Source organism: Cheilinus undulatus, linkage group 3 (assembly GCF_018320785.1).
Source record: "Cheilinus undulatus linkage group 3, ASM1832078v1, whole genome shotgun sequence".
Lineage (NCBI taxonomy): Eukaryota > Metazoa > Chordata > Actinopteri > Labriformes > Labridae > Cheilinus > Cheilinus undulatus.
The window spans coordinates 43,176,828-43,196,050 of NC_054867.1; the positions used below are offsets into that span (position 1 = coordinate 43,176,828).

General features: G+C 38.9%; 1 protein-coding gene across 1 annotated transcript in view; it reads left to right on the forward strand.

The window, feature by feature from the left end:
• The window catches only part of tafa3a (TAFA chemokine like family member 3a), a 223,682-nt gene that overhangs the window by 123,540 nt on the left and 80,919 nt on the right, over positions 1–19,223 (forward strand). Inside the window, exon 2 of the mRNA XM_041783309.1 lies at positions 17,617–17,729. Within this exon, the coding sequence (XP_041639243.1) occupies positions 17,618–17,729 (112 nt within the window). The 5' untranslated portion in view covers position 17,617. The remainder of the gene's footprint in view (positions 1–17,616; positions 17,730–19,223) is intronic.

The following is a 19,223-nucleotide window of genomic DNA, read 5'->3' on the forward strand; positions in this document are numbered from 1 at the left end:
GTTGCTGTGATTTACAAGAAAATTCTTAAATGCACTCCCATCACGCACAGTAGTTTATCATTTGAACACCTTGCTATATCATCAGAGTAAAAGAGCCTATTTTAATTTTATTCATCTATAGACCATGCAGACCAAACAATGTTTTTATCCAGGGGTTTTCATTCATGACATTCATGTCTGTTGTCTCAAACTCTGACTGCTGACTTTTAAAAAAAGTTAGAATCTTTTAACCTGACCCAGGCCATCCAGGAACCCACACATGCAAAAGGCCACATGCTTGACTTGGTTTTATACTGTGGCCTCAGTCCTAAAGGATATCTGTGTGTAAGACCACAAAAATGATTTTATTTAACATGGTTTTATCCCAGACAGATTTTATTGAAACTCCTAGTGTCTGTAGAAGGGTTTTTAATTCTGTGTCTGCCAACAAGTTTAAAGAGCTTTTTGATTCTGCATCTTTAACTGCCTTTAACCTGAATTTTAACGCAGAAGAGCTCGTCTCTTTTTTAATCAGACTTGTAAATCTGTCCTGGATTCTGTTGCCCCTTTTAAATACAAAAAAATCAAATAAGGCACCCCAGCCCCGGTTAACAGTCCCTAAATGAATTGAAGAAAGACTGTAGAAGAAAGGAGAGGAAATGGAGAAAAACAGGTTTACAAGTTTTTAAAGACATTTTAGATCTCAGTTCAGCATTTGACACCATTGATCACAACGAGACTGGGTGGGCATCAGGGACACTGCTCTTCACTGGTTTTATTCTTATGTTTTAGAGCAAACCTTTGCGATCACCACAGGTAACCACTCCTCTACCTCTACCCTTACCTGTGGTGTACCGCAAGGTTTGATTTTAGGTCCGATCTTATTTTCTATTTATATGCTGCCCCTTGGGCAAATAATCCAGAATCATAGTCTCCTTTCACTGCTACGCAGACGACACACAGATATACCTGCCCCTGAGACCTGAGGACCCTGCAAGCCTAGCTGCTGTAAAAGACTGCCTGTTTGATATTAATTGTTGGATGGCCCAGAACTTTCTATAACTAAACAACTGCAAATCCGAAATAATTATCTTCAATTTACAAAATTCCTCAAACATAATCAATGACAGCCTTGGTTCATTTTTATCAATTATCAAATCAACAGCCAGAAATCTAGTTTAATTTGATTGTAACCTCCCCTTTGCAGATAAAATCACACAGTCACGCTTCTTTCATTTGCGCTGTATCTCCAAATTAAAACCCATCCTCTCCCAGTCAGACATGGAAAAAGTCACCCACGCTCTCAATTTCTCACACCTAGATTATTGCAACTCACTTCTTTCCTGTATTACCCAGAAATCTCTGTCCCGCCTCTAACTTGTCCAGAATGCAGCAGCTAGGCTTCTAACTGGTTTGAACAGACAACGTCACATCACCCCCATTTTAGTGTCTCTACATTGGCTTCCAGTTACTTTTAGAATTGATTTTAAGATTTTACTCATTACTTTTAAAGCACTAAAGGGTCTTGCTCCAATATATGTAACAGAACTTTAAACCCCCTATGAGCCAGTCCGCACCCTGAGATCATCGGCTGGGGACCTCCTGGTCGTTCCAAAGTCGAGACTTGTAACTGAAGGTGACAGGACCTTTTCCATCAGAACCCCTCAACTTTGGAACAACCTACCCAAGGAGATAAGGCATGTAGAAACAGTCACTGCTTTCAGATCACTTCTTAAAACTCATTTTAATAGACTTTTATGTGATGTCATCTAGTTACTCATTCTTATTCCTTTAATCATCGTTCTACCTTTTTATCTCCACTTTTATTATTACATTACTGCTACTTTTGCTATTTTACCATTGCTATTGTTACTATTAATTCTTTATTACTTCTGATTTTTAGGACTTTTACTCTTCTTATTCATGTTTTAATATCTCTTAATTCTCTTACTGTTTTGATTTTCTATGTCCATGATCTTGAGTTTTTATTTAGGCAGTTCTTACAGTTTTGCTTTTATCCTCTTGATGCTTGTATCATTCTGGCATTTTCCTTCCTCAGACTTATTCTCTTACATTTATTTTTCCTTTACAATTTTACCTCTCTTAATGGTTTTAGTTCTTATTGCTTCTCTTTTACTTGCCTTTTAAAACCTCAGTCCCCTTGGTCTCAGGCTTGTGGTTGGGTTTCTGTGTTGGCCGGGTACTCATGGGTTCTTATGATGTCTTTGTTTTAATGACGTCTCAGGTTGTCTCAGTTCTGGCAGTGTCATGTGAAATGTATCAAAGCTCTTTTGACTTCCACGGATTTTTATTTCTAATGATGTCTCAGTAATAATGTTGTTAGGCCTGAGCATGTAGTCTGGGTTTTGATCTTGTTTAGGTTCTCTTCCCTGAGTGTTCTCTTGTTGTTGTTGTTGTTTTGTTGTATTTATCTCTTGTTGGGTTCGGCTGCTACTTTGTAAACCCTTGTTTTTAAAAGTGCTATATAAATAAAGTTATTATTTTTACATTTATGCCTTTTTAAATGTAATTCAGCAGTGTTAGATGTCATATGGCGTTGTAATGTTGGATCGTTAGACCCTAATGAAAGAAGACAATGGCAGCCCTATGAATATTCTGAATTACCTCCCAGTAGTCATGGAGATATTTCACTAAAACCTACACATGTCAACCTTGTGGAGGTACCGTGAAAGCTGAGAGGATTGCAAGCAATCAGAATTTCTGTCTGCACAAAGAGTCAGAGTTCTTCGTTCATTGAAAGTTTGTGTATTTGGTGTTGAAAAGCACAGCTCAGTCAGCACCTGTTTTTGTCAGAAACATTCACTGAAGCTGCTAGTGAAGTTTTTATTCCATTTAGCTGTTTTGATGTTTCATTGGTCTAAAATGTTTTGAAGGAAACGTTACATAATTTGCCACGCTGTAGCTGACGGATGTTTGGTGTGGATGAATGCAGAGCAATGCTTGAGGCTGAGGTTTGCACCCTGCAGTCTTTGCATGCTATTAGACGCTTTTTGACAAAAGACCATCAGCTTGTCCTAGATCCAAACTTATGAATATTTTAAACAGAGTTAATTATACAGTATGGTGTGCATATAGTATGTTCTTTGAACTGTAGTAAACAGTATATATGCTACACTTTAAGTAGGTTAGTATTTTGTTTGGAATTTGGCCTGCATGATTACTATAAAAGTGTGTGATAATCTGTTAATCTGAGGCTATCTTATATCTAGTTTAGCTTCATCTAACTGCATCGAAATGGTATGAAATAGGTATGGATAAAATAAGTCATGCTGGATGAGAACGTTTTTTTATCTGTTGTTGTTGTCGTGCAGTGTGTTCACTGTGAGTACTCACATCCTGATATATTTTTTTCCTCTTAAAGTCATTTGATTAATCTCAATATTACCATAAAAATGTGTTTTGCTTTCATTAACATGGGACAGTGTAACAGATAAAACATTTTTGATTTTTGAAGATACAAATATTTGAGTCCTTGCATATACATTTAGCAAAAGAGTTTCTCCAAAATAAGACACAAAAACAAAAACTATCTATCTTTTCACTGTCAAAAAAGAATAGCCTATACACATCTGCATTTATTAGAACAAATTCAAATCGGCAGTTATTGAAAATTCAGGCTGTCTTAAAACATTTTAAAGGACCAGAACTCAAGCTTTGTTATGACTTAAAGTCAATAAAGTTGCTGAGAACATGTGAAAAGACCTGAGACGCCAGATAGACAATTTCATACACCAATAGGATATACTTAATTTCATCCAGGAAACCTCCCATACAAAGCTTTCGGCAAAGTGACCTTTAGAAACACTCTCAGAGGGTGGTCTGTCTGTCACATTCATTACGGGCCAATCAGAGGGACAAGACAGAATGAGGTCATAGGCATGCGTAGCTCCAGTAGTAACCTAAGCTCACCAGGAAGGTGCCATTGGAGTTTACGATCAGTAGAGCTTGTTGGTGGATAAAACTCATGACAAGGCAGGTCGGGGGAAGAACGGAAACATCTTATCCATTATGTTAAGCTGTCAGTGCTGTTCTTTGCTCTTTATTTAATAAAGAAATGTTGTCTAGTTCTGATAAAACTGCCATTATACTATAGCTACATCCAAGATAGATGGTGTGCCTGATGACACACATGGAATTTGAATAATCAGTCTGCTTTGCAAGATTAACTGAGAATTATTGGTGACCACATTTTGGATTTAGACAGAATGTTTTTCATCACTGACAAAGCTAGTTTTTTGGAGGGCAGGACTAAATGTAGGGCTTATGAGCCCCAAATGAATACCTACCCTGCTAATGCTACAATGATATTAAAGCACTGAGCGCTCTGACAGTCTGTTGTTTGCCAATGCCCATGCCTTTACTGCAAACTAGCAGCCAGTCAAAAATGCTGGGGTGATTTTGCTCAACCTAGCAGCCACACTGGTAGACCAGTTATTGAAGGCGACAGTGCAGAGAAACGTCATGTCATGGTGCAGGCTATTTTCCTGGGTGTTTGTTCCAGTGTCACTTGAAGCCAGTGCATTAGGAACTAACATTTTTACCTGCTTAACATGTTTTTTAATCAATGTCTTGCTCGTCTTAAATCCTGTATGATTAAAAGAAGTGGGCTGCGGCTTTGTCTCTCTCAAATCAGCAGCGTTTAGTCCCTGCTCTTTGCTAGCATCAAGGAAGCCACTTTTAACAGTTTCTACTGGTCAACTCTTCTGTTAATGTTATAATTGTTTTGGTATGTTCAGGGTTAACCAATCACTACTGAACACTGTAGATATAACATGCACATTTTTACATTACAGTTCAAAATTATTAGTATAAAGAGGAAATGTATGTAATTTATTAAAAAACCATCTGCGCTGAGGTTGTTATGGCCTGCTGTGGACAAACCAGTGAGTATATCTTTAACTGCGCACTGCTTCCAAACTGATCTTCACGCTAAATATGTGAGTGCATATCTCCAGAGTGTAAAAATCCGCCCTAACCCTCTCTTAATAGGTTTACCCTGATCAGGCCATTTTGAGATGAGCCACCTGCTCTCAGTGCCACATCCATCAGGTGGAGTAATTTTCCTGTTAACCAGCTCCAACAGGCCACCTGAACACGAGCAGACACAAGATGGAAATTGTAGAATTAGATGCTCGAGTAGATTTAAATCATGTTTAGAATAAAACCTGGCGTCCTGCTGCCCAGAGCCAGAATCTCCAGTCTCAGACGAGCTGGTAGACATTTCATTTTCAACAAGCAGCATGCACTCAAATTCCAATTATTTCTGGAGTTCAGCTGTCAGAGCACATTTATTAGTTTTCTCACTTTCTTGTTATCATTGACTGCAAGTAAGTAAAAAATAAGATGGAACAGAAGCCGAGAAACGAGCGTGGATCTCACATTTGTGTTTCTTAGATACAGAAGTGAAAGTGAAGTTAATAAAGTGAAGGTGGTGGGCCTGCTGGGCTGGTCTCATTAGACGCTCCATGTTTCTGTGTTTGAAACATCTGGCCTTCATGCTGTCTGCAGTTAGAGGTGGTTTGTATTGGTTTTAGAAGAAATAACAGGGAGTGAAAATTTGGTTTCTAGCTGTGAAGTGAACCATGGTAATTATACTCCATGCTGCACTTTCTACTTTTAAATGCAGGTTAGCGGGGGCGCTGATGGCCTAACGGTTAGTTCGCACCCCATGTCTGGAGGTAGGTTTCATCTAGATCAAAACTCATATCTCAATTTAAGTTTTCTAGTTTAATGGTAATGCACAGCACTGTATATATCTTACAATTATTTTCCTGTGAAGAAATAACATCAATTATGAGTCCAATCCTTATGGGCCAGATGTCACAATTACTTTAAATGACAGCCAGCTGTGAAAATAAAAAAGCAAAATGTCCAGATAGATTATCTTGCGATCACTTCATAGCTTTCAGATGACGTAACACCCTCATGTAAAAGCCTCCTGGTGGGCTAGAACAGCTTTGCACTGCTGTTCACAGTAAAACAGTTGATGGTTTTGGATGCAATTGCATTTTTCAGCCTTTTTTTTTTATGAGCTAATGCCTGAAAAAGAAAACTATTCTTTACCTGGATGCACTAAATGATGAGGCAACAAGCCTGATTTGTACTAAAATAAAGAGAGGAGCAAATAGCAGATTAGTGGTGTAACCTCTATCTTCAACATACAACGGCTGATCAGCAATCCACTGGCAAAATGCACTTCTGAGCGAACGCTCCCTCTGGTCTGGCTCCAACGTGTCCCAGCAGCGCCACTTCACCCTGGAGTTACACTGCAGGTCTATTTTGTGTCAGTCCACACAGAGCAGATTGATCCAGATGACCGGAGTGCACTGACTTCCAATCATAAATCATCACTATATCAACACTGCATTGCATCCAGCACAAGCAAAAGGTCATGGGGAGGTCAGTGGGTCAGAAAGCTACAATGGCGCCATTGATGGGGAAAAGTCAGACATTAACCTTTAACTTCATAATGTGCTCAACCATGGTAGAGGCAATGAAATCATGGAATCATGTCAAAACGAACAGCAAATCAACCTCGGTAAGGCAAAATAATCCGCTGTTGGCATACTTTTCCTGCATGAACTTGCAGTTCTCCCATGATCTCCCATGATCTCTGCCCTCTGATCAGGGCTGTGCTGTGTTTCTCAGTACTAAAGACATGCTTTCAGTGTGCAAGGTTGATTACCTTGAGTAATTTCAGCATTTAACCGAATAATTTGAAGTATAGTAACTTTTATTCTTATGTCAAAATATGAACTTGTGTTTGTGTACAGGTGCGTGATGACGCTTACATACTGCTGCTGCTGCTGAATGGATTCATCCATCATTTAACCTGGTGATACTCAACCTGTGGCTCTCGAGCTGCATGTGGCTCTTCAGTGACCAGTTGTGGCTCTTTTAAGGCTTACTTTAAAAAAAAATCCTCCAGAAGTCTTTTATAAAGGTGAAAACTGTCAACAGTAAAGACACATTGCAATAAGTCATATCAATAAATCTAATTCCATACAAAGAAGACAGACTTTAACTGCCAAATTCAAATGAAAACTTGTATATTATTACCGTTGGATGCCTGCTGGATGGAGAAACTCTTCAATAAGTTCGTTCATTGAGGTGTGCTCTCTTGTGTTCAAATTGAAGCTTCTAATGCCCTCATTTTAACAAATTTCTTCAGTCTCTTCCAGCCAATGCTCTCCCATACCTGTATTTGATGACAATTTTTGTGATACTCATCATCAACGAGCCAAACACACACGGATCACATTTTAAAATAATATCAAATTGAGAAAAACTTGTCTAAACGTGGGTGTTTTATTTGACCTTTAATGTACTAATGATAAATACTGTCAAAAGGGCAGAAACAGAAAAATGAGAGTAACAAACTGGCAGGGCAGAACGATTTGTGAGGGGGAGCTGCAGGTGTGAGGCAGGGCCAGTTTTAGCCATTTGGAGGCTCAAGACCAGTATGTGGCCCCTCCCCCTTTAGCTAAAAATAATAATAATGAGAGAGAAAAAAAAAGAAAGCATAACTTTAAGTTAACAGAGTCACAGAACTACAGTAAATGTCTAAATATGAAATATAAATACCTAAACAGACACCCATAATTCATCAGCTCTTTGAAAAGCTTCTACGTTGGCACGTTCTGATATTTTGAAGACTTTAGTCCAGGTGGAACTTACATAAATAAAAACATATTCTTATTATCGGTGAAATATCTTTTCTTCTGACACTATACAGACATTTTTATGTGGCCTATTTCATCCCATTTAACAACACAATAATCCACTAATTCACTGCTTCATTTCAACTATATATAGATTGATCATCACATCACATTATTTTTAAGACAATGTGGCTCTTGGGTAGAATAAGGTTGAGTACCACTGGTCTAACCACTTATCCCATTTGAGGCTGGAGCCTATCCCAGCTGTCAGTGGGTGAGAGGTGGGATACAGCCTGGACTGGTCACCAGACAATTGCAGGGCTGACATACAACCAGGCATGCTCACACTCACACCTATGGCCAATTTAGGGTCATTTAACCTAATGAGCATGTCTATGTTGAGCATGGAGAGAACCCATGCATGCACTTGGAGAACATACAAACAGTGCCAACCTCTGCACCCACATGCAGCCCAAAATGGATCAATGCAAAACTTAATTTCAATGCATTACAATGCAATGAAATAATAGAGTGTCCATCCATCCCCCTGTAAAACACTTAATGTTTTCTAGACACTAGCTTACTCAAATAACAGATCCTCTGAAAAAAGACAATGAAAAATAATATTCATTTGTATATTCACAGCACAGTTTGGTAAAATGTGCACATGGATTTTCGTTGGTGGATTTTGCAGTACTAAGCTGTGAACACAATTTACAAATCCATTCCCACAGACTGCAGAATTGTGGGATTGTAGTCAACTTTGTACATGGATTTCTAAACCTTTGGAACAGATTTAAAAACAACTTTTACAAAAATTTGAAATGTTGATCTTTAAGGCTCTGTACATTTGTAAAGTGCTTTTTCTTCCTCACAAATGTTTACAGAGCCAACTCTTTGTAAGAAGCTTAAAGTCCACATCCACATCTACGTTGGTTACATCCTTTGTAAACTGCTCTGCTTTCACTGCAGAACTGCTTCATGAATTTGTTTGCCATTGCTACATTTCTATACAAGACATTTTTCCTCTTTTACCTCACATCACCTATTTGTATCAGCATCCTTTTGCGTTTGCTCTGATCATACAAAAGTACTTTACCAAACAAATGTTTCTCTACAGAACATCCAGTGGTCACAAAGATGTTTTCCTTCTTTTCCTTTGTATTGACTTGAAGAGTAAGCTGAAGAACTATGGAGTCGGCACATTTGATTCCATGGCAGCAGCACTTTTTAAAATTCACTGTGGTATGACTGGTCTGGGCAGTTGCTGTGAAATTGGAGTTTTTCAAAGGATTTAGTTACAATTAACCTGAGGGGAGAACAATTCATCCCTGTCCTCTGTCTTTGAATATGTGAAGGTGTGTCCTCACTTTCGTCTGCCGGCAACCAACAGAATAGTGCCAAAAGCTGCTGGGTTTCAGATGCTGCACCAACAGAGTGCAAAACCTGGAACTTAGTTTTTTAGAGCAATTGTACTGAGAAACAAGAGGAAAGTCTTTAAGGAGGTAAAGGATACAGACAGTTATTGTGTGGCATCAGGATTGAGAAGTAGAAACCAATGCAGTCTTTCTCTCTGTATTTCAGTCAGATAAACTGTAGAGGTTGAAGTCAGATCGTACAAACCAGAGCTGAATGGCTGAGATGTTCAAGGCCTGGATTAAATCTCTTGTTGCTTACAGATTGCCAGTTCAAGGCAGGATATTTACACTCCTTTCCACCTCGACTGCAATGTTAAACACAGAGGCTGGGGATGTGTAATGTCAGAGCTGGCAGGGCAGATCAGAGCTATATGTGACAGTATGTGGATCTCCTGTGTGTTTACATGCAGGGCTTCTGACGCTTCCTCAATGAAATGTGAATTATCACACTGGGACACTGACATAGCACCTTTGCAGATACAATGGTTAAGTAGAAAAGCATAATGCTGTAGTGTGTACAGCTGAGGTTAAGTACAGGTAAAAATGATCCTTCAATGAATGAATGTGGAAGTATTTAACCCTAGGCCATTTAACTGGAAAATATATTCCAGAAAACCAAGTTTAGGAGATTTAAAATAAGATGAATGATATTGAGTTGTTTATATCTACACCTCATATCCATTTTGGGGTCATGGGGGCCTGGAGCCTATCCCAGCTGTCATTGGGTGAGAGGTGGGGTACACCCCGGACTGGTCGCAAGAAATATTTCACAAAACACAAATACATTTCACAAAACACAAATATATTTTACAAAAAAAAAAACATTTCACAAAACACGAATATTTTATTTATAATTTTTTGGTGAAATATTTTAGTGTTTTGTGAAATGTATTTGTGTTTTGTGAAATTTATTTTGCACTTTTGAAATATTAACCCATTAAAGCCTGAAAACACGAATAATAGCCAGAAAAGTGTCATTTTTTTTGGAACTGAAATAATTAAACTTTCTGCTGAAATCCAAAAAATCCAAATTTCCATAAAATCTAACATAGCTATATATTTTTTGTATCTCATTTGATACATTAGGTGTTTTTGGTAAATGATAATCCTCTTGAGGGCATTTTTTTATCATTTATCAGATTGTATTCAGAAGCTTTTTTAGTAATTTATTGATCATATTGATTAGATAGAGGTATCATAAAAGTATGTATCAAATATGATACAACAGTCGGGGTTATCCTGTTGGCCTTCAGGGCCACCATATGTGCCCTTAGAATAACAAAATATTTGGCATCATGTGAAAATTGCAAAGTCTAATGTTGGGCCTCTGCATCTCAAAGTACCTGGGTGAATGTCTGTCCATGGGCTGAACCGCCCAAGTCTGCAAGGGGCTCCAGGAGATGGCGCTCATGTTACACAAAGTTACATGAACGTCACAAGCACACCCTTTAAACCTTATTCATACAAAGTAGTCACATGATGGCACATGGTGATATGTTAGGCAAGTTAAATCTTTCATATAGCAGTATTAATAGACCTATACCAGACAGATATTAAAATAACTATGGCAAGTCTGCTGCTAAAAGTAAGTCATTTTGATGATGTTATGGCACTCAGAAGCATGCTTTTGCCTTCTTGGTGGGGTTTTCTGCATGTGAAATCATGTGCTGAAGCTTTGAGATACATTATAATTCTGTAGTCTTTGATTGGCAGGTGTCTCCGCCTTTTACAGCAAGCTCTCAGAGTTTCTGCATCAGCTTTACACATTTTACTCAGATCTCGATATTTTTCCCCTGTGCTTGAGTGCATGGAAACACAGTGCCCCAGGCTTCAGCCTCTTTAAAAATGTCACTCTATATTTGTCTGTGTTCTCAGCACTCATAACATCCTGATTGCATCAGCCTGTCTGATACTGTACGGAATTAGAGCCCCTGTTAAGATCTCACCCAGCCCTGGCTCTCAGTACAAAGACACTCACAGCAAACATCCCCTTCAGATGTGCGCCTCTGCCAGATAAGCAAGAGTTGATCTGTTTGCATGAAACCGAGCATTTTACTAATTTGAGTGGCTGCACTGGAACAGAGTTCAAAGCAGAGCTGTGATTTGCAATTGCTTTCTCACGAGAGCGGACGCTTCTCGTGTTGGCAGCGAGATGAGCCGCTGATTGCATTGCTGGCTCGGCACTCGGATAGAGATGGGGAGTATTACTGGACAACAGGCATCTGAAAGTACATGAAGATTACTGAGCTGAGCACATTAAGACAGAGCACACAAACGGCATTATTCACCTTCCAGGTAGCAGGATGACAGCTCGAATAAGAGGAAGAGACAGAGAAAGTAAACAGACTTCATTTGTTCTCACTGTCTGCACAGTTAAATTGGCATTATAAATTGCAGTGTGTTTATTCAGGGTTGCCAGCTCTCTCACTTGTGGCGTGAGATGCTGGCTTTCAGGCTCCGTCTCATGCTGTTCAAACAAATCTCGCTCCAGGAAGCCACAAAACTAATCCTTCATGAAAAATAGTGTTATGTACGTTAGAAGGCTTTCCTTGCACAGGAGAAGTCAGATCATGAGACTTTTGTCCACATTTTGGTCTCAATACTCCTCCACAAAACATTAAATAGAGTAGAAAACATATGAATGCAAGACCTTAGCTTACATACAAAGTTTGGTTATGCTGATGGCTTTCTTTTAGGGAGTGTTAATCAAATACCCGCAGCTATAACAACAGCAAGACTGATCAATCAAGTGAGAGAGGTAATGTGTGCATTAATTTAGGTGGCCCACACAGCAGTAGTAACTTCATTAATTATTCAAAACTATTAATTATCTCTGACACAGGATCAGTCTGGATCTTAAGGATCTAATTCACTCTGTACTGGCACAGCATCCTCACATTCTCATGCACACGTTCTCTAGTGCAGTGCTTCTGAGTGGTGAGTCCAGGCCTAAGGGAGGTTCCAGACATATACTTTATATATTTAACAACATCTTGCCTTAAAAGAGTACATGTTTGTGGTTTTTCTTGGATCTTGACCTTTTTTTAATTGTGTTGTGTTGGTATAACAAAGCTGGTTTTCCCATGATTATGTGTAAATAACTTATAATCTTCAGAAAACAACCAGATTCTACATATCACCAGAGGAAATGGAGTAAATGGCTGAAGTATTTACGATATAAGGGCAAAAATATTTGACCACATTTGTTATTTATTGAATTTAGGTGTTTCAATCAGGCTTGTTGCCCTAAAATCAAGCACCTAGCTGTGCAGTCTACATTTGCCAACATTTCTGATGCAAAATGGGCCACTCTGAAGAGCTCAGTGACTTCACAATGGTACTTTGATGGATGCCATCTTTGCAGTAAGACGGTTGTGAAATTCCATTCCTGATGGATATTCAACAGACAACTGTTAGTGATATTTTCAGAAATTGGAAGCGTTTAGGAACAACAGCCTTGAAGCTGTAGACCAAGTAAAATTACAGAGGGTGGTCAATGACCGCTAAGATGCATGGTGCATAAAAGTGCCATCATTCTGCTGATTCCATAGAGTTCTGAACTTCCACTGGCATTAATGTAAGCTCAGAATCTGTGTGATCTTGCATTAGCTTAGTGGTATAGGTTTCCATGGTCGAGCAGCTGCATACAAGCCTCACATCACCAAGTCCAAAGCCAAGCATCAGATGGAGTGGTGTAAAATGCTGACACTGGACTGTGAAGCAGTGGAAACGTGTTCTGTGGAGTAAGGAATCATCCTTCTCTATTTGGAAGTCAGATGAGCGAGTCAGTTCAGCGGCTGCCGGGAGATTGTTACCTGCCTCACTGCATTGTGTCAACTAGGAAGTTTGGTGGAGGAGGGATAATGATATGGGGCTGTTTTCCTGGGTTTGGGCTAGGCCTCTTGTCTCCAGTGAAGGCCAATCTTCATGCTTCAGCCCTAACCTCAACCCCACAGAGCATCTTTGGGATGAACAAGAAAGGAGGTGGTGAGCCGAGCTTTCTTGTCCAGCATCAATGCCTGACCTTAAAAATGCACTACAGAATGAATGGGCACAAATTCCCACAAAAACACACCAAAATCTTGTGGAAAGTCTTCCAAGAAGAGACCTATCTCAGTCTTGTTATAACTGAGTTACTTGCCTAAAAAACATGGATGAACAGCCTTGGATTTGTCTGGGTTGACTCATGTAGGCTAGTGTCCTGGATGGCCTCACTGAGTTCACAGCAGATGAACAGGAGTTTTTATCAGACTTAAGTGTCAATTAAAAAAAAAGCTTGATGTGTAAATTATAGCTTGATTTTATCAGATGAAATAATCTGGCCTGAACACATATGTGTTGTCATATATATATATATATATATATATATATATATATATATATATATATATATATACGCTTTGAAAGCAACATATCCATTTAGCATTTATCTGCTTGCAACATCCAAAACCAGCTATGGAAAATCTGTCACACTGAACGATAGGCTACACCATCAGCTGGCCTGATCAGAGCTGCGACTGCTCTGTTAACACAGCTGCTCCAGGCAAAATGAAATGCTCTGAGTACATCACAAATATTTGGTCTGAACTGGGCTTAAGGTCCAAACTAATACTGGGAAATAAACTGAGTTTCTGTTTCAAATACAATTTCGGCCTCCCACAATTATGATAACAAAATAATAATGATGAAATGATGAGTGTGCCACATGCTGTCATACTTTTTTTGTCCATAGGTTAAGCCATGTGTTAAAAGATGAAGTGTTTTTTACATCATTATCATGATATTACATTTTTGTGTTTTTCCAGTCACAATCATGTATGGCTTTGAGTGTTTAAGTTTGATAAATACATGCAGTGCAAATGTTGTCAAATCAACAAGTCATGGTCCTTATAATCATGTTCTTAATATCAATCAGTTTAAATTTGATTAGGATTTTTCCATAATCAAGCAGCCCCACTCCAAAGTGTATAATTTTTCATTAAAACAGCTTGAGTGGTTGAAAAGTTTTTCTTAATTTGGGTCGTGATTTCTCATTAAAGAGGTGGTGGTGGGTCCTGAGGCTAGATTACTTGTGAACCAGCACTCTAGTGGACTCATATGAGCCGGACTCTCCCTCCATCAAATAAACAGCAGGGTTCCCTCCTTTTCAGACTTCTTAAAATGCCATTAAATTCAGCACACTACTAAAATTACTTTTTTTATCAACATGAATTGTGATCTGTTATTCCTTTTTTCCATTATTTTTGGTCAAGGTTTTTTTGGCTTGACCGAATGGATTTTTTATTCTTGAAGCAGTCGAGGTTCACATAAAAATCCTCATATTGCTTTCTCACAAAAGCTTAAAACAATCCAACACAATATCCCAGTAATGGTTTTTAATTAACCCTCTCCATCGTTTCACAAATCACTGAATAAATAAAAGATTAAAAGCTGTCCTTTACTTTAATTTAATTTTTTTTAGGAAATACTCCCAAGCTGGCCACAGCTGTAGCTGGTGAACTAACTGCTAGATGCTGACGGGGACATGCTCTTTCCTGTTACAGCAGAGTATGAGAGTTTTTCTTTCTTTCTTTAATTCCTCTTGTTCTGTGATATCTTTTGGAAGAGAATGAGGGTCAGATGTAAAAGAAAAAATAATGCTATGCATTTTGACATAAAGCCGAAATGTTGAGGAAAAAGTCAAAATGTCAAGAATAAAGCCTTTGGCGGGCATACACTGTGCGATTTCAAGCAGACCATACGACAGTCATGGCAGAATGTCATCCCATACTGTGCGACTGTCGACTGAATTGCTTACGACGCACGAACATCGCGCACGATTTATGTGCTCACACTGTACAGTCTGCTGGTCGTGCCCGACCTGGGTGCTCACACTGCCAGTGAATTCGGGATGGACTGTGACAGAAATCCACAGTTTCCTTTTTAAAAAGTCTCACACACTGAGGGTGAAGGGTGTACAGTCGTACTCTCTCTCTCTCTCTCTCTCTCTCTCTCTCCTGCTCTCTATCGCACACACACAAACAGCATCACCATTCGTGTCAGCTGCACATCCTCAGATAGTAATATTTCCTGCATCAAAAAGTTATTTCAGATGTTGTCATGGTAATTTAAAGCATTGTCTGACAGTTTACAAAGGAAAACAGTCCCCCAAAGTTGTTTATTCTGCTTGCGTTTCTGCTCTCACTGTGTGCTTTGAGGAAAATCGCAGTCGAAATACTCAACTTTGTATCGATGATCTCGTCTAGAATCCCTTTATAACTGAATTTAACAACAAAGAGACTGTCTTTAGCTCATAAACCAGTGTAGCTGTCAAAGATCTACTGTTTGTTATAGTCTAAATAGGTTTTACTTTATTATCAAAGTTTTGATCTTCTTCTTTTAATCTTAAATATTAAATCTTAAAATCTTATTTTCCTTCACCTCTGGCCCTAATCCTTGTACTTATAAACCTATCCAGCATGTCAAAAAAAAAAAAAAAAAAAAAAGCTTCATTTTCTGAATATAAAGTAAACGAGAAGTTGAAAAAGGCTTCAGCAAGCTAGCTATCTAAATGGCAGGAAGTTGGCTTGTGTTCTTATTTTATGATACGTTTTTTTTCTGAGACTCTCATCACATAAATGTCCATTAGTTGTTTTTCAAGGTGTTAAGGAGGTTAAAGAACTGCTCTGAGGGGAGAGAAAATCTAAACTTTCTTAAATCACACACTTCTGTCAGTGTACTCTATGACAGTAGGCTACACTTAAATGTAGGACTTAATCACAGTGGGCTGGAATTGTACCAAATCACGCACCGCCATTTAGCATTTACAGGAAGTTACAACAGTGTAACCACCTCTGTTTCCTTCTTCTACTTCCATTTCAACAGCCAGTTTGAAACAGACATTAGGCGATTATCTTCAAAGTTTGGTGGCCATTTTCACTCTATTAGATTAATGTTGTTGTGTTGGTTCAATTGTGCTGCTGCAGAGGCTAATAACTGGATTGCTAGCTAGCGGATGCTAATGTTGGTTAACGTGCTAGCATGCTAACTGTGTCTTCTATGTCACAAATGTGACGCTCATTGAGGGGGCAAGGTGTCTTTTAGTATACCAGTAGTGGACTGAATTTGAGAGTACTTTTTAGTATGAATGCATATTGTGCACTTACATATGCGCTCAAAATATGTCGTTTTTAGTATAAGGTAGCCAGACATCTGAAGTGAAAGCTGGGGACATCTCCAGTTGGGCAGAGTCAAACCACAATGCTCTGACGATGCCAAATGGGGACACTAAAAGTTTTATGTATTTTGACAAAGATTCTGAAGGAGGCCTTATTCTGAGACTATGTTAACAAGTCATTAAACACTGGAACTAAAGAACCAATAATAAATAAATAACTGTTCATTTGTAACTCTTCTACTCTTCCTCTTCTTGTACTATTTCACTAAACTTGTGTATTTTTGTTTCTTTCCCCATAAATTCTGGATCCAGGAATTTTTATTTTTCTTCTTATGTTTATGAGAATATTTTCCATCAAAGAGCTGCCATGCTGTTGTGTCAAGTTATTGCTACTGAAGACTAAACAGTTCCTACTGTTGCAGCTTCCCACTAAAAACATTGAATTGGCGAAACAGAAGTTGAATTTTATTTTGAAGGAACATTAGATTACTCACAGGAAATGCCAGTGTTCAGCATTAACTGCTCATCAAAAAGCGTCCAGGCTACGAACAGAATAGCGAAAACATTTTGACTGCAGATCAGTTTGACATATGTCAGGGGGTCGCTTTAATCAGTCCTTAGTGTAACAGGACAGGTCTCTTCAAACACGGACTGTCCCTGGAAACTGGGGATGTCTGGTAACTGTAACAGGCGGTTGTAGCTAGCTAATAGGCGGCTAGCTTGTTTGCTTCATCACTATTTTGAATTCTTCTCATGCAGTTTTCCGGTAAATTAAGTATTTGTAGCAAAACTTCTGTTACATTTCTGTCTGCAAGTTATTCTTTTCCCCTCACTGGTTTTAGGAGGTTAAACAAAGCTTCTTTGTTGAGCAGAGCTCATAAGCAAAGGGAGTTCCATTAATTTGGACTTTACCTTGCCCAAGGTCAGTATTTTCAAGGCAACGTGCTGTTTTAAAGTTTGTATTTGTATGCTGGAGATGTCCTGGCATTAATGCAATGCTAAATAAGAGTAGAGAAAGATTTATTTCACCTCTTTGGTAGAAAGCAGTGATTGTGGTGGCGTGATACTGCGTCTAAATAGTCGTCTGTGCTGATAAGTGTTGTTATGGTTCTTATCCAAACTTCCTGGCTGCATGTACCTGTGTGTATCCCTCAGCAGGCTTATCCCTAACACAGCCGAGACCTCCAAGTAAAGCTCTGTAGATCCAAGCTTTGTGATTTCAGGAGTTACTCTAATTGACCACCTCTGACTGCCAAGCTAAAGCTGTGGGAGCTTGTTGGCGTGAGCCCAAACCGGCCTGCTTGCACATCTTAGTGTTTGTGTGATGTAAATATGGCCAACCAATGATGATTCCCTTTTTTCCCCCTTCTTCTTTTTCCAGAATGCAGGAGAGGGACTTACAGAGCATGTGCAGAAGGGCGCTGCTGCTGGCCGTCTGTATGGTGTCTCTTTGGGGACAGCTGACCGGAGCATCGTCACACAGAAGCCACATAGGTACAAAACTGCATGTGTTTCTCATTGTTATTTTTCAAGGGCAGCTTGCCCAGAACAACAAAAATCTGCTGCTTTTGGCTGATCAACCGCTCCACTGCAGGCGCTGAGAGTTCAAGATAAATACGAGAGTGATTTAATTTATTCTTTTTTTTTTTTTTTTTTTTTTTTTTACTTTTTGTAGTCATTGCCCATAAAAACATTTAAAAACACCGACCTAGAAAAGTGTGCATGTTTTAATTTGGAGAATAATGGAGCTATTAACTTCCAGGAAAGATGGAGGCAGGAGGTAGAAGATATCAGCGGTAGAGATAATAAAAGATATTTTATGTACACTTGGGGCTTTCAATGAAAATCTAACAAATATAAGTAGAATTATATATACAGGGCTGATATTATTCCTTTACATGTATGTGCATCCAGTTAGGAATTTGACCATTTTACAGCCTTTTTTCCACCTTATTCACCCTGACCAAGACACCATTATAGTTTATGTTAGATGATGTAAATAGTCCTCCATCATTTAATTATAACACATCATGTGTTCAGTTATTCAGGCAGATTTCTCACTGACTGCTTCCAGATAAATTCACAGACTTTTTTGGAGGAAACTGACATCATTAGCGAGCTTTTCCTGTTTCTCAGCTCACCAGTAAAGCAAAGATGGACTACAAGGATGTGTGTTATGTGCACATGAGAATTTAACTGTTGAGCAGTCATGCAAGCCCAGCTTCACATGGAAACAGTAACACCAGCACAGAAAGTGAGCACGCATTTGTATGTTACTGTGGTAATGGGTGTATATGCGGCAGGGGACGGGACCTTTCAAAGCGATTTCTCTTAATGGTGGGACGGACTGATCCCTGAGCGTATCGGTAGAAACTGTGACTTCACATTGAGATAATGAGCCTCATTCCACTGGAGGACAAACAACACACACTGGCTTGGAGAGAAAGGACAACGTGTAATCTGCAAACAAAGACATGACCAGAACGGGAGTGGGGCAAGGCAACAGAAATCCAGTTCACGACTGGTTGGACACAACTGGGAGACGGTGCTCATTAGTTTTGTTGTGTTAAAAACGGCAGAGGAAAAAGCTCTACTAGTTTAATGTCAAATTTTACAATTTTACCATTTTGCCCTTCAGTAGCCTGGTTTAAAACTCATCTATGTAGAGAGTGCCCTTTAAGGGAGGCAATTTGTTGAAGAAGGTTTTTCAAAAGGTGAAATAAACACAACATAGTTTTACTTAAATGAAAGCATAAGCACTTAGTGGAGAGATTTCTACTTTCAATTAAAACTCTTGCTAAACCCTACACTAAAAAAAAGTTTGCTGATCTTTTTTTTGCTTTTGTACAGCTTAAACTTTAATAAAGCATCTTGAGCACTGACAACAGGTCAAAAGGTTTGTTTTGAGGCCTAACCTGTGTCACCCACGGGTGACATGAATTATCCTCAACCATTTGAGCCAGAGACGAAATAACATTTGCATTTCCA